General features: G+C 45.3%; 1 protein-coding gene across 5 annotated transcripts in view; it reads right to left on the minus strand.

Annotated features, from left to right (window-relative positions):
* Positions 1-15,160, minus strand: part of LOC139752068 (teneurin-a-like) — a 1,037,677-nt gene that overhangs the window by 2,261 nt on the left and 1,020,256 nt on the right. For all 5 annotated transcript variants that reach the window (XM_071667906.1, XM_071667907.1, XM_071667905.1 and 2 more), the window contains 2 exons: positions 10,609-10,865; positions 9,999-10,168 (listed from right to left, as the gene is read on the minus strand). In XM_071667906.1, coding sequence (XP_071524007.1) covers positions 9,999-10,168; positions 10,609-10,865 — 427 coding nt within the window. The remainder of the gene's footprint in view (positions 1-9,998; positions 10,169-10,608; positions 10,866-15,160) is intronic.

Below are 15,160 nucleotides of genomic sequence, written 5' to 3' on the forward strand. Positions count from 1 at the left end.
CGACGCCTTCCAGGAAACGGCAAAAGATATCCTTACTGTATCTAGAACCACCACCCGGACACCAGTACCTTCCATCCCGTCTGTCATGAGCATCAAGGAGACTCGAAGAGGAGAGGGGAAGGAAGGTCGGTGAGGGGGAGATGACAGGGAATTCCCAGCGAGACGGGTAGGACGTAACTAGGAAACTAATGAGGAGGGGGTAAGAGCGGGAGAGAGACGAGAGAGAGAGAGAGGGGGAGAGGAGAGAAACAGCACGAATGTAAGGAGAGCGAGTGAGGGGCAACAGAGTAAGCGAGGGGACAGGGATCTGGTGAAAGAGCGTGCCTGAGGGAAGTACTGAATAATGTGCGGGTACACCCGGGTCCCGCCGCACCGTAAAAGGCCACACAGGAAACAACTTTAACGAGGAACACGATCATTTTTTTTTTTTCCCCTCCTCTCGTACTGACGAGAAATATTAACCTACTCGACCTGCCGATGGAGGAAACATCTGTTACCGAGGAAAACTTCAACCCCAACAACTTGTTACGCTGAAGAAATATTGCACCCGTGATGAGGAACGCTACCCAACCAGCCATCTATACTGAGGAAAACAAATGGAGTGCGGTAGAGTATATCCAACTCTCCTCCGGTCCCACCATAAAAACTCCCTTGCCCACAGCACCGTCCCATGTCTCAAGAGTCTATGGGAAGTTGCGACAATGTTTCTGTGGCTTGTTCAGACGGCCCCTATCCCAACAATTTCTCTCTCTCTCTCTCTCTCTCTTGGACAATGAAACCTCTATTCACGATGTTGATAACATACACGGAGGCCTTTCTCTTGAGGGGCTTTCAGTAATTGGGAAACGATTCTCTTACACAGGGTCTTGAATGCATCAATTCAGCGTCCCACACTGTGTATCAAATTAACGTGTTACAAACTGCAGTTATTGATTTCGTGCGGGAAACAGAGGAGCCTGTATAGCGTGGGGTGGGTCCTTGTAGGGGCGGCATGGATAGAGCCAAGTGATACACCATCTGTTGCAGCTCTGGCCCTTCCCTCCCCCGTTATACAACCCTCACCCTTGACGTCCATATCTGAATCATACATTACCGATCGTTGATGCGTGATGACGAAAATTGAATGCAGATAAACTTTAAACCAATTTCGTAATGGTTAAGTTCTTAGTGTTTCAATGCCAATTACGTGCTGGATGTCATATTAATGTACGGCATAGCTGTAAACGGTGGGGTCTGTAATTTACTCAAGGACCAAAAGGAAAAATGAGTGATAGCTCCTCACGCTGCTTCGCCCCCTTTTAGGTGGATTAATTACAATAATTAGTTGATTACTGTAAGTGAACAGAGGACGTGCCTGTGTATGTGATGGCGGTGCCCTGTACATAACCAAAGAGAGAGTCAACTCTTGGTAAACAGTGCCAGTAGGTGGTGATGGGCGGAGCGTAGTGTGATCCAGCAGGCCTACTGTGGTTGACAACGATCACTGAGGGATTAGAGATTTCGCCCAGTTTACTTGCGAACTGGTCCGTGTTTACATGCATTAGGAACCATTTCTCAAAACTGTCCCTTCCGTTGTTGAGGCTACTTAATATTATTCTCTCTTGGGGTCATTAGGGTCCTGCTTGATAAAAGCTGCAGTCATCTGTGCTCGTGTGTATTTTTTTTCCCTAATTTCCCTCAGCAGTCAGTAACTGGGTGAGTAGATGTTTGTGCTAAATCAAACAAAGCCTTTCGCTAAAATGTTATTACAAGAAAAGAGCAGCGTAAAGAACATCTTGGGTGAGAGGAACCTGGTCTAAGGCAGACTATTATGTTCAAGTGTGCCGGTGGGGATTTCTGTTAAATTTGACCCATCCTGCTAATGGCCACGGAAGTCGATGTCCCCCCTTTTTCCACGTCTATGAAAGTGATGGCTTGGCCTCTCCTGAATGGGTTGGCTGAGTCAGATACTCTTCTTTCGAGTTTTCACATTTGCTAGTTTAAATCATCATGTTTGGCATTGATCAGAAGTTTGATGAGGGTTTCAGGTGAAGATGTCTGTGGACAATGGATTGATCTTTGAGAGTATAATGCAGCGTATGATGAATTTACCTGAAGGTTAAATCGGAAAAGTGCATAAGGAATCATGGTTATAGATGTCGCTTATGTAGGCCTCCTTGGTTTAGTTTCGTCAAAGGGCTTCTCGCTTTCAAAGGTGGCTTTACACCCTGTCCCTGCTTCTGTGTGTAGCGCAGTCATGAAGCTGCAGGAACCCCTGGAAAAACTTAGTTAAAAAAAAAAAAAACGATTTACCTCTCCAGTGGCAGCAGCAGAAACAGAAGAAAAAAAAAACGTAGGTAGCCGGTATTTTGAATTCATTTTCCTTTTTTCATCATGATACGCGGGAACTGTTTCAGCCTTTCTCTGACCCCGCCAAGATCACGCCTCGTACACATGATGGGCTCCGTGCATTCCCAGTGCCGGATAGTTTCCATTCAGGAGGGGAAATGTGAACCTTACCGAAGACTGAGAATGAGTCGGCTGCGATGGGAGAGAGAGAGAGAGAGAGAGAGAGAGAGAGAGAGAGAGAGAGAGAGAGAGAGAGAGAGAGAGAGATCCAAAAAATTCGTGTTTTCTTTTTCCTTTGAATCATTCTTACATCAGAAACTTATTCTCCTCTCCACTTCCGTTTGATCAACTCACACATTTCCTTTAATGCCGCTTCTCCTCGCCATTGCTGAGTCCTTCCTTTCCACTACCAAACGTTCCCCCTCCCTCCTCCTGCTGTCTTGCTGCTTTCTACGTACATTACCCTCAATTCATGTCCCTCCCTCTCCCTGCTTTCTGGCACACACTTTTTTTTTTTCGAATTTCTTCCCCATTCATACTCTCCCTTTTGATTTCCTCTCCCTTCTTCCTGTTCTCTCTCGTATTGCCTATCCCTTCACACCCGGACTCTACCCCAGCACCCCCCTTCTCTCTCTCCCTCTCTCTTCCCCCCCTACAGGAAACACGCCTCGCTTTCCTCCAGTAATTTTTCCCCCTTCCAAAATGTGTTCATTCGGCGAATTTTACGGAACTCGAGGTTTTTATGTGGCGGATGGCGTTCTTGTCGTGCTCCGAGCCTCATTATTTCATTTTTTTCCCCCCTCCTCCTCCTCCTCCAAACTTCTAACTTATTACACTTCGTCTGTCTGACTCCCTCCCACCTCATTATACCGCACTGCTAGTAATTATTACAGACGAATGGAAGCGTTTCCTTTAGAATGACGAAGTTCTTCCATTCTCCAAAGGCTGGAAAACACAGGAAAAAACACAGGCGTAATGGAATAAATAAACCGCGATATCAATTTCTGCATATTCTAAGGCCAAATATATAAAGTAATTTCACGTGGTAACTTGAATATAATCGTTTATTAAAAACTACGCTGTAAAAAATAAATACGTTCTAAAATATGATGATTTGCACCGAACCAATTGTGATTTTTGTTTCCCCTTCGTGCACGTAAAACAAGAATTGGATACTGAGTAACGATGCTTGCACAAGAATGTCTCACGTTCAGTTACGAAGCCCTTCATCCAGGGCGGAAACCAGTCCATACCTCGCCCATCAACTCCCTCACAACTTGGTCGGATTCGCCATCCCAACTCCCACTGCTTTCCCTCATCCAGTCCCTCCTAAAGCGGGTTATACCCGTACGTCTCTCTCCATCCTTGTCTTCGACCCTTATCCCTATCACTACCTTAATCCAGGTCCCTACTAATCCTTCTTAAAGTCTAATCCTCAAATTCCCCTACCACCTCCACCTAAATCCCTCCCCCGCTCCTCCTCCTCCTCCAATACCCAATACTTCTGAGCCTTCAGACCTCCCTCACCCCACTACCGACGACCCGTGTCACCAATACGTTATTAAATAGGCAGACCTGACAAACCAGGAGGTTAAGTTTGGCAATTAGACACAAGTTTGTAACATCCAGAGGGAAGAAAGGGGAGGCAGAGAGAGAGAGAGAGAGAGAGAGAGAGAGAGAGAGAGAGAGAGAGAGAGAGAGAGAGACGTAGTTAGTGCGGGGAGGAGGGAGAAGAAGTAGAGGGGAAAGGAGGGAAGAGGGGGGGGGATGGGCAAGTAAATATTGACGGCAAATGATGAGGATTACATATAAGTGGGAGCAGATGAGAGAGAGAGAGAGAGAGAGAGAGAGAGAGAGAGAGAGAGAGAGAGAGAGAGAGAGAGAGAGAGAGAGAGAGAGAGAGGAGGTTATGTGGTAGAGGAGTTGGAGTTGTGGTGGAGGAGGAAGGGTTGTGTTAGAGGAGGAAGAGCCGTGGTAAAGGAGTTGTGGTAGGGGAGGAGGAAGAGTCAAGACGAGAAGTGCCATGAGAACCTTGCACTACTGCTGGCCCGCCGTCTGTGCACGCCATGCAAGGCGAGGCGTGGGTCCGCTAAACGCCAATAATCATTTATTCATTTACATCACGTTGTCCTGATGAGTCCGATAATAACAAGGCCTTTGTGTTCCAAAACAGTGGATTACTTTGTGTTTTTATGGACTTTGTAGTTGCATTAATTATATTTTATTTGAGTAGAATCAAAATTAAAAACCGTAATTTTCTGGAGGGGGTCGTTGTAATTTTTTTTTTTTTTGAGGGTAGTTTTTGACACAAAAAATTCTGGATTTTTTTTCTAAAGAACGTAATAAGTATCGAAAGGCGCCTTCAATTCCATTACAAAGTTGGCATTTTGTAGTGTTCCAATAATTGATTATCCAGCTATCGATAAACATTAAAGTGTCTCCAAACCCCCAACCCCTCCCCAGGACTTGCCCACCTTTTTCTTTCCCCCTCTCCATTTTTTTCTTTCTCTTTCATCTCATTTTCTTTTTCCTTTTCGAGCTTCGTCTTTCTCTCTCTCTCTCTTCACTCGTCGGTTCCTCATTCATAACCTAATCAATCATCTTTTCTACCATTCTTTTAGTCTAACTCTCCCCGCCTTAGGAGCTTAGGATCTAAACTATCTCTCTCTCTCTCTCTCTCTCTCTCTCTCTCTCTCTCTCTCTCTCTCTCTCTCTCTCTCTCTCTCTATCTCTCTCTCTCTCTCTCTCTCCATGTAAGACATAAATTTCCACCTTATCACACTAATAAACTATTTTCCAGCTCATTATGTACCTAACCACAGAATCACCCCTGTCCCATTGTCACCCCCATTTCCTATTTCTCTCTCTCTCTCTCTCTCTCTCTCTCTCTCTCTCTCTCTCTCTCTCTCTCTCTCTCTCTCTCTCTCTCTCTCTCTCTCTCTCTCTCTCTCTCTCTCTCTCTCTCTTCTGCTACATTCACCTCCCCCAGACTTCACAGTTCTTACCCTCTTCACACTCTTACAGTCCCGCGCAATCGTTTCCCTGCTCTGCCATGAACACACACACACACACACACACACACACACACACACACACACACACACACACACACACACTCGCTTCAAAAGTCATATCCTCTAATAACACTTTCCGCTTGCCACTTCCACGCACTCGCTCTCCCCAGAGTCATTCATTCTCTTCTTAAAATTTTACAGCTCCGCTCAACTCGAACATGACATCCTTCGTCGTTCATCCTCCGTCAATGCCTCGCCCTTCACAAATCCAAGGCATAATTGTTTTCCCCACTCTCATCCTCCTCCTCCTCTCCCTGTCTGTTACATCTCACTCTGACCTCACACTGTGTTGTTTCGCCTCCCAACAATTCACGGATGAGAAAGATGAATAGTTTAAGCAGTGATTGGTACACGCGAGCACACACACATCCCACACAAACGAAACCACATATACGCAGACAATAAAATAGCAAAACATAAAAAAAAAAAAAATTTGCTTGGCTATTTGGACATGCATATAACATCACATGCATTTGACTACCTTTTCACATACAGTCACATAAATTTGACTGATTTTTCATACAGAATCGCATACACTGGACTATCTTTCATATAATTAATCACACACATTTGAGTGCCTTTCACATAATCACACACACACTTGACTACCTTTCACATCATCACATACGCGGCAACTCCAACCATCCCGAGAGACCCAAGAATTTTAAACAATTCAGCCAGCCTCTGACCTCCTTCTGACCCATTTCCCTCGGTGGAAATGTTCCCGGTACTTAGCCTCGCGTACCAGACTCTTTAGACTTATCCACGGTGAACGCCATCGACACACTCACCACGTAATTATCTTAGAGATTCCCTGAATATAAGCTAACGAGCTACGGCCCAAACCCTACACTCGCAAGTATTGAATAAAAGTGAAGAAAAAAGAAAAAAAAAACCAACTTCAAAGGTCGAAATTACCCCTCCACACATTTCAATGCTCGGGTAATGGACAGGATATGCGACCCAGGTATGTTTCGCTTCCGCGGGGGAGGGAGATCGAGAATCGGAGGCGTTGAAACTGTTTCGCAGCTTAAGAGAATCTGCCAGAGAAAATACACATTCACGACCAACAGATGATGCCCTTTACCGTTAGACCCGCCTTCGGGAGCGGGAGAGTCCAGTCCAGTTCAAGCCTCCGGTCCCACACACACACACACACACACACACACACACACACACACTAACTCGCTGCCCTCAGGGAATATTTTGTGTGATCTCTGTTTGGGGACGGGGAACGCATGACTAATGCAATGGGTCTAGCCGCTTAGGTAGCTGTTCGCTGGACGCTCGATCCACATTTCCGTGAAGCTTCGAATTACAGTCTCCAGAGCCTTCATAGACAATTGTGCTGTGAAGCGCCCATCGGCCAGTGGAGCCTTGGAAATCTTAAGAGTAAATAAATCGCGGTTAAATCCTGCTCTTGGAAAAAAAAAAAAAGGGTTCCTCGCCAAATGCACCCGCATCTAAAGTCTGCAATGAAGAGTAGGTGCGTGTTTTACGGGATTCCCTGTGACCTAGAAAGATGAAACTTTACCGGAGGACTTTGGTTCCTAATGTCAGTGTGCTGTGAAAATTTCATCTGCTAGATCAAAGCCGTTTGGCGTCAAGAACAAAGAGAAAACATTATGATGAATGGACGGGACGAAACTCTTAAAAAGCCGCCATTTAGTCTAGTTGGTAGGATAGCGTTCCCTGTAGAATATGAGGTACGACTACGATAAATGTGAGAAAACTTATTTTCTATCGTCGAAAACGAGCATTACTTAAATCACTGTTAACGTAAAGCTTTTAATGAATTGCTTTAAACTACCTAAACTGAAATTCGGTTTGTTTATGAATAAACACGAGAGAATTACTGAAACGAATTCCGCGTTTTAAATCTCTTGGCCCAAATATATATATATATATATATATATATATATATATATATATATATATATATATGATAGAGTTGATAGAGATGCTCTGTGGAAGGTATTAAGAATATATGGTGTGGGAGGCAAGTTGTTAGAAGCGGTGAAAAGTTTTTATCGAGGATGTAAGGCATGTGTACGTGTAGGAAGAGAGGAAAGTGATTGGTTCTCAGTGAATGTAGGTTTGCGGCAGGGGTGTGTGATGTCTCCATGGCTGTTTAATTTGTTTATGGATGGGGTTGTTAGGGAGGTGAATGCAAGAGTTTTGGAAAGAGGGGCAAGTATGAAGTCTGTTGGGGATGAGAGAGCTTGGGAAGTGAGTCAGTTGTAGTTCGCTGATGATACAGCGCTGGTGGCTGATTCATGTGAGAAACTGCAGAAGCTGGTGACTGAGTTTGGTAAAGTGTGTGAAAGAAGAAAGTTAAGAGTAAATGTGAATAAGAGCAAGGTTATTAGGTACAGTAGGGTTGAGGGTCAAGTCAATTGGGAGGTAAGTTTGAATGGAGAAAAACTGGAGGAAGTAAAGTGTTTTAGATATCTGGGAGTGGATCTGGCAGCGGATGGAACCATGGAAGCGGAAGTGGATCATAGGGTGGGGGAGGGGGCGAAAATTCTGGGAGCCTTGAAGAATGTGTGGAAGTCGGGAACATTATCTCGGAAAGCAAAAATGGGTATGTTTGAAGGAACAGTGGTTCCAACAATGTTGTATGGTTGCGAGGCGTGGGCTATGGATAGAGTTGTGCGCAGGAGGATGGATGTGCTGGAAATGAGATGTTTGAGGACAATGTGTGGTGTGAGGTGGTTTGATCGAGTAAGTAACGTAAGGGTAAGAGAGATGTGTGGAAATAAAAAGAGCGTGGTTGAGAGAGCAGAAGAGGGTGTTTTGAAATGGTTTGGGCACATGGAGAGAATGAGTGAGGAAAGATTGACCAAGAGGATATATGTGTCGGAGGTGGAGGGAACGAGGAGAAGTGGGAGACCAAATTGGAGGTGGAAAGATGGAGTGAAAAAGATTTTGTGTGATCGGGGCCTGAACATGCAGGAGGGTGAAAGGAGGGCAAGGAATAGAGTGAATTGGATCGATGTGGTATACCGGGGTTGACGTGCTGTCAGTGGATTGAATCAGGGCATGTGAAGCGTCTGGGGTAAACCATGGAAAGCTGTGTAGGTATGTATATTTGCGTGTGTGGACGTATGTATATACATGTGTATGGGGGTGGGTTGGGCCATTTCTTTCGTCTGTTTCCTTGCGCTACCTCGCAAACGCGGGAGACAGCGACAAAGCAGAATATATATATATATATATATATATATATATATATATATATATATATATATATATATATATATTGTATCAATACCTGGAAAGTGGAAAATGCAGCTCTCATTTATAAAACTTAAGTCGTAGTGGTCTAGAGCTTAAATATACACAAACTCATCAAACTTATAACAAGAAAAAATGACTTACAGAAGTTTTCTTTAACAATGATCCGAAACAAAAATGTTCATAACTTATCAGTGCATTTTTCGTCATTCGAGTTAATGAATGAAATTACGTCGAAAAAAAAATGAAAAAAAAAATGCCATCATAGATGTGGTAGATAATATCCATTCTACATATCCCATCTCACTTTTTTTTTCTTTTCTTTTTAATATTTCTAACTGAAACTTCGATGTCATCTTTTTTTTTAACTGGGTAGTCTACCACCCTCCACACCTGACAACGGGTTCTTAGCTCACGACACGAGGAAGAAAATAACGTATGAAGGTAATGATATCCCTTCACTCTGTATAATAGAATTTTTTTGTTTAGTATGTCAGTATTTACCGTTCTCTGCTGTTACTGTCGCCTCCAGGACATGATCCTCCGGGATCTAGGCAGAAAAAGCGACGGCATAACGCAACTATCTGTCTTCCGTTAGGAGCAAAAGACACATCGAAGATATAAAATCGTTATCTTGGGAAGCCTCGACAGGGGAGGGGGGGGGGGGGGGGGAATTTGGAGGTGGGGTTTGGTTTCCTTGTACGAGAGAACCATTTAGAGTCTTCAAGTGAAGACTACGGTCAGGAAACGAACTTTGAGAGATAAAAACAAGAACATAATAATAATGGGAACAGCAGAAAGTAGTTGGAGGGATGAACACTATGATATATACCAAGGCCGACAGGGAGATACTAAAGAAGGGGTAGGAAGAGGAGGCGATCATTTTGTTATGATCAGAAAAGAGGTGATTGACCGCGTGAGAACGACTGATGAAAGAATAATTGCTATTAATTCGAAATTCGGAGATGGGAGATTGACTATCTTATGAGTTCACGCACCATAAAGATTGAATTTTATACTTCGGGATACAAAAGAATTCCTTGCCAGTTGAAGAAACGTTATGGCATTGAGGGATTTGAATGGACATGTAAACTCAGAGACAGCAGGAAGAGAAAACATTTTAGTATAGTTTGGAGTGGATGAGCGAAATGATGAATGAGAAACTTTCATGAAATTCAGTGTCAGAAATTCACTAGGGGTAATGAGCACATTCGTTTTGGCACGAAGATTTCCACCAGTACAAATGGTATCACTGGAGCAGAAAGACAGCATCAAGTAATATTGTACTGTCAGGGAAAATGGTAACCAAACAAGTGGCTTACCAAGACTCTCCGGTGACGTAGGAGGGAGATAACTGACCTGTCGTAAGTGACGTTGAGGGAGGAGAGGTGGTCGCCCAGGGTGAGGGAGGTAGGGTGGCCGTTGTGGTCGTAGGTTAACCGAAGCAGCGGCTGGCTCGCCCCGTCCGTCAGCGACTCCGTTCGACTCGTGCCGTCCCACGTTCGTCTCAGTACTCGAGAACCGTTCACCTGCGAACACAAACCAAGACGCGCTCAGCACCTGCCTCTACAAACAAACCTGTGTATATAGGCCTTCGTCCTTCACGAAGCAACCACAGTCGTGATGTGTACGAGAGTGCACAGTAAACACGACCCTATAAACACGTCCATTTTCATGATTATCTAAAATTATACAAAATTACTGAAAGGAAGTAAAAGTGTCCTACAGATGCTACAATTGCGGCCACCCATTTGGGGCTGCCAGTTGATACTACAACTGACGTTCTCACCTCCATCGTAATGGGATGCGACGTCTTAGCTACGTCGTATAACGACAGTCGACTAGTTATCACTGCGCACGTTCTCGTCGTTACTAGAATACGTCATAAATGACAGCGTGATCCTATAATTCAATACATTCTACATTTTTTTTTTTTATATAATTCATTACTGGAAGACGTGATCCTCACCAGCAGCACTGTCTCCACCACGCGCTCCTGCCGCCGACGATCGCCGACGCCGTAGCTGATGGTGAGGGTGTTGGGGGGTCCGGGGGCCAGCGCCACCTCGTAGCGGTGTATCGCCGGCAGGAGGCTGGCCTGGGTGGGCAGGGACACCTCCAGCAGCGGGGAGGAAGAGGAGGCGAGGGCGCGGGCGTATCCTCCCCAAGGCAGGTCTTGACGCCATGTCCCGTTGGCCCACACTCGCAGCTCTGACAGCACCTCGCCTGTGGGAGCAGCAAGATGGGGAGGGTCTTGATTAGTGGGTATTAGTGGTATAAGGCAGCCTAGCCACCCGGATACTTGGAAATGCGAAGTCTAAATAACATATCCTTACGTCGTCTGTAACATGAATACCTTCCTCACTCCGTTTTTTGTACGTACATCAATCCACTGTATGATACAGATAAGAACATACACAATTTTCATGCGTATTTATAGAAGAAAACAGAACGGTAGATTTCAGGCAGCTGTATTGTCGTTTAGTCTTAGAAAGGAAAAAAAAATCTCGCGACAGATAATGATCTTTTTCTAACATGTAAACTCCCCCATAACCTTTCACACCTCGCTCTTAATTTCACCCTCAACCACAATTATTCTTAACAGCATCCCAGAAGATAGGGAAAAAAAAATTGTCCGCCAGATTTCCTCTCTCGGATAAACAGTATCTGCTATAACTACAGAGCAGGAATTTCTCATTATCCTTCCTACAACAGCTTAAGATGCAACGTGAGTCCACTTGAAGCTCATAATGCTTTGTTCAATATCATCTGGTTATGTCTCCTTGCTAGGAGGAGGAGGAAGAGTAGAGTTCCCGAGCTGACACGTGCACAGGATCCGCCGAGGGGGCCAGGGCGTCTGAAGTGGCATTTAGGAATCTCCAAGATTCGCGGTCGAGGGTGTCAAGGGTTAATCTCGGTGTAAGGTGATGTGGTTCGAGTCGGCGGGAACTCCATAGGCTATGTAGTCGGGAATCTCCCGGGATATCGGGCATGTCGGGTCAACGCTAAGTAACCGAAGGGAGGAGAAGCGAGGTGAGACTACAAGACGTATGGGAGAGATTTGGTGGGAAGGGAGATAGGTGAGAGGAGGAGGAGGAGGAGGTGTGCATACGCTGGAAACCTCTAAGAACTGGCAGTGAAAGATAAACTACGACATATGGAAAGGACGTAGATGTAAGAAGGAAACAAGAAAATGTTGATGCAAAAGTTAGAGGAAACAGCGAAAAGTAGAGTGCAGGTAAAGACAGACATATAATAAGGAAGAGTAACAAGGGGGATTGTAATTACACCTGGAGTGTGGGAATGGAGGATGGTTATCAAGAGAGATCATGGCAGTAAAAGGGAGACTGAGGGGCAGTTGTGGAATGACAGTGAGAGCAGGAATGCAAGACTGGGTAGCTGAGGGACGATGGTGAACCCAAGAGGGCAGGTTAAGCGAAGGGAAAAGATGTGTTGGGTCAAGAAAAGAGACAGGATGCAGAATGATGTTGAGTTAGGAGGAAGGCCTAAGTGAGTGTCGGAAACCACGGTTATGGGTACAACCTCTGTGCTAAACCGACGAAAGAGGGACAGTGAAATTAAAAAGAAACGAGTGAAGGCATTACATAATGGGAAGAAGCAATACGGGAATAAAGGTGGCTCAAAGAAAATAAGAATGAAAACTTAAGAATACGGTAATAACGCTGACGCTAATAACAATAATAAAATAATAAATAATACTATAAACAACCGTCCTTACAACGTATTTTCGAAGCACCGTGCTTGAATTCGGAACACAGGACAAAATGGGGAATTGAAACGCAGGAAAGACGATACGTGACGTTAAACAAGTCGTATATAAGAGGTTTGAAAATAATTGGAATAATATTACATGAAAAGTGTGATGATTGATTTTCGTTTAACAAGATAATGTGACAACATATGTGCTCGATGTGGCCGAGTTCACTGAGGGCTTTGCTTTTTTTCGTGTCGAGAATTATAAAATCATAATTCTGTATAATCAAACTTTATTATATAACTGTCTTTTGTAAATCAGCTTTTGCTAATGGTAATGTTTTGTACCCCGGCTTTATTGATAACTCAAAAGTGTCCATAGTCAGCCTAAAATTTTTGTTATAGCTGCAAGTATAGTGCTTCAGGCACAATTGAGAGCGTGCTTTTGGTAACGCATTAGTGGCATAGGTCATTTCTATACAATTCGACTGCATCAGTTATTCACCAAGTCTCGTGTAACTAAACTGTAACAGAACTTTCGTACGACAGTTAACGTAACAACCAGCAGGGGTATCGAGTGTTACAAGCTACGGTGTAATACCTTTCTCGACAGCGCAGGTCTGACCCCAGGCTTTGCTATGTAGGTTATGTATGTACATATGGGAGTACACAGCGAGGCAATACACTACTGAACTCTTGGACTAAACTACAGAAAAAAATGTTCATCTCATATCGACGTTAGTTGGGCAACAGTAGTCGCTCTCGTCTGTCAGTAATTTAAATACTTTTTTTTTCTCTCGTCTGAGAATGAAACATATTTTGCGATTCCTTAATTACCGGGGATCCAATCGCTGAAAAAATACAGGACGTAATCAAGCATGAAATCAAATCTAGGTAGAAAAAAAAATAATTAAATGAGCCATCAAGAACCAGGGTATAAAGAGGGGACGAGATGCACAACGTTGCTTCTCCAGTTCGCGGGAAAACTCGCGAGGACTTATATTAATTTTTCATGTTTCTTGTATAAACCCAGCGTAGCGCTAGGGGTTGTGGGTTGGGTTCAGTTTACTCCTTGAGCACGACGGTACGATCCTCGAGCACGGCGGCCGTACGATCCATGAGCTCGGTGATGGGACTCTTGAGCACGACGGTACGATCCTCGAGCACGGCGGCCGTACGATCCACGAGCTCGGAGATGGGATTCTTGAGCACGACGGTACGATCCTCGGGCACGGCGGCCGTACGATCCATGAGCTCGGTAAGGGGACTCTTGAGCACGACGGTACGATCCTCGGGCACGGCGGCCGTACGATCCATGAGCTCGGTAGTGGGATTCTTGAGCACGACGGTACGATCCTTGGGCATGGCTGTCGTACGATCCATGAGCTCGGTAGTGGGATTCTTGAGCACGACGGTACGATCCTTGGGCATGGCTGTCGTACGATCCACGAGCTCGGTAATGGGACTCTTGAGCACGACGGTACGATCGTTGATCAGAGCGATACGATTCGTGAACACGACACATGGCTGAACAAACAATGAAACTAGGTCAGTGAAGACTGCTGGGCTTGGCTTCCTTTAGATATGTTATCTTTCGACTGCGACTTTGACATGAGTAAACTTACTCCAGAGCATATTCTAGTTTCTCATATTTCGGTACAGGACGTGCACCTCCAGCAGGTTATACTTGTGAGGAGCAGGAGATGGAGTAGTGCTTTTATCTGGTATAGTCCAGTTTTAGAAGGTACTTTTGGCTCGGAGGGGTTCCTGGGTCGGAGATTCCGACACACGTGGTGATGATGCTTGTGTTCCCCCGTGCATCACTGGGAAAAGTGGAGGGAACAGCAGGCTTGAGATAAGCAAGAATAATCATACAGACATCAGTCTGAGGAGGCATTTAGGAGGTAGATAAAGACCAGGGAGGAAGGGAGAGCAATTCATCCGGGAAGGCGCGTATGAGAAGCATGATGAGGTAGGAAGAAGGGAAGTAGAGGGATCCACCATCGCCATCAGCACCCGATAAATAATGAAGTACCCGGCCCCGTGTTGCACCTCAGGCCACAGCATCCCTTACTCTCCCCATAACTCCACCTTGCATCTCTTGGTGTGTTCTCTCCTCTTTCCCACATGGCATGTAACCCTCTCCCTTCTCCTTCCCTAACGTGCACTCCTCTTGCTTTCTAATTACCTCTTACACCCCCTCCCCCCACCTGACTGCACCCTTTTTCTGTGAACCACGGCCCTCTGGCCAACACTCCCTCCCCCTCCTCTCTCTCTCTCTCTCTCTCTCTCTCTCTCTCTCTCTCTCTCCCTCCATGCCACCTCCTGGCGCAACCCCTTCCACCCAACTACCCTCCCAGGTTATACGATTACCGTCCAACTTAAAAAATGTCGGGCCGACCCTGTTCGTATCTTAAAAAGCCCGACAACGCGACCACTAGTGAGGCTGAACCTAAAACTCCATAATCACAAAGAGCTGCGTTAGTCAGGCGAGAAATGACGCCCGTTTGACGCATCAAAAAGAAGAAACTGGAGCAATTAAGCCATCAGTCGTTCGTCCAAGACTGAGGCGCAACGAGTTAAGTGAGCGGCTAATGAACACGTGAGAACAAGTGAAGGAAGGTTGGCGATATACCGGTGATGTTTGGTGAAGGAGGCTTGGTGAGATGCTGGTGCAGGAGGGTTGGCGAGGTGCTGGTGAAGGAGTGTTGGTAAGGTGCTGGTGGTGGAAGGTTGGCGAGGTGCTGGTGAAGGAGGGTTGGTGAGGTGCTGGTGAAGGAGGGTTGATGAGATGCTGGTGAGGGAGG

The sequence above is a fragment of the Panulirus ornatus genome, chromosome 12 (genome assembly GCF_036320965.1).
Source record: "Panulirus ornatus isolate Po-2019 chromosome 12, ASM3632096v1, whole genome shotgun sequence".
Lineage (NCBI taxonomy): Eukaryota > Metazoa > Arthropoda > Malacostraca > Decapoda > Palinuridae > Panulirus > Panulirus ornatus.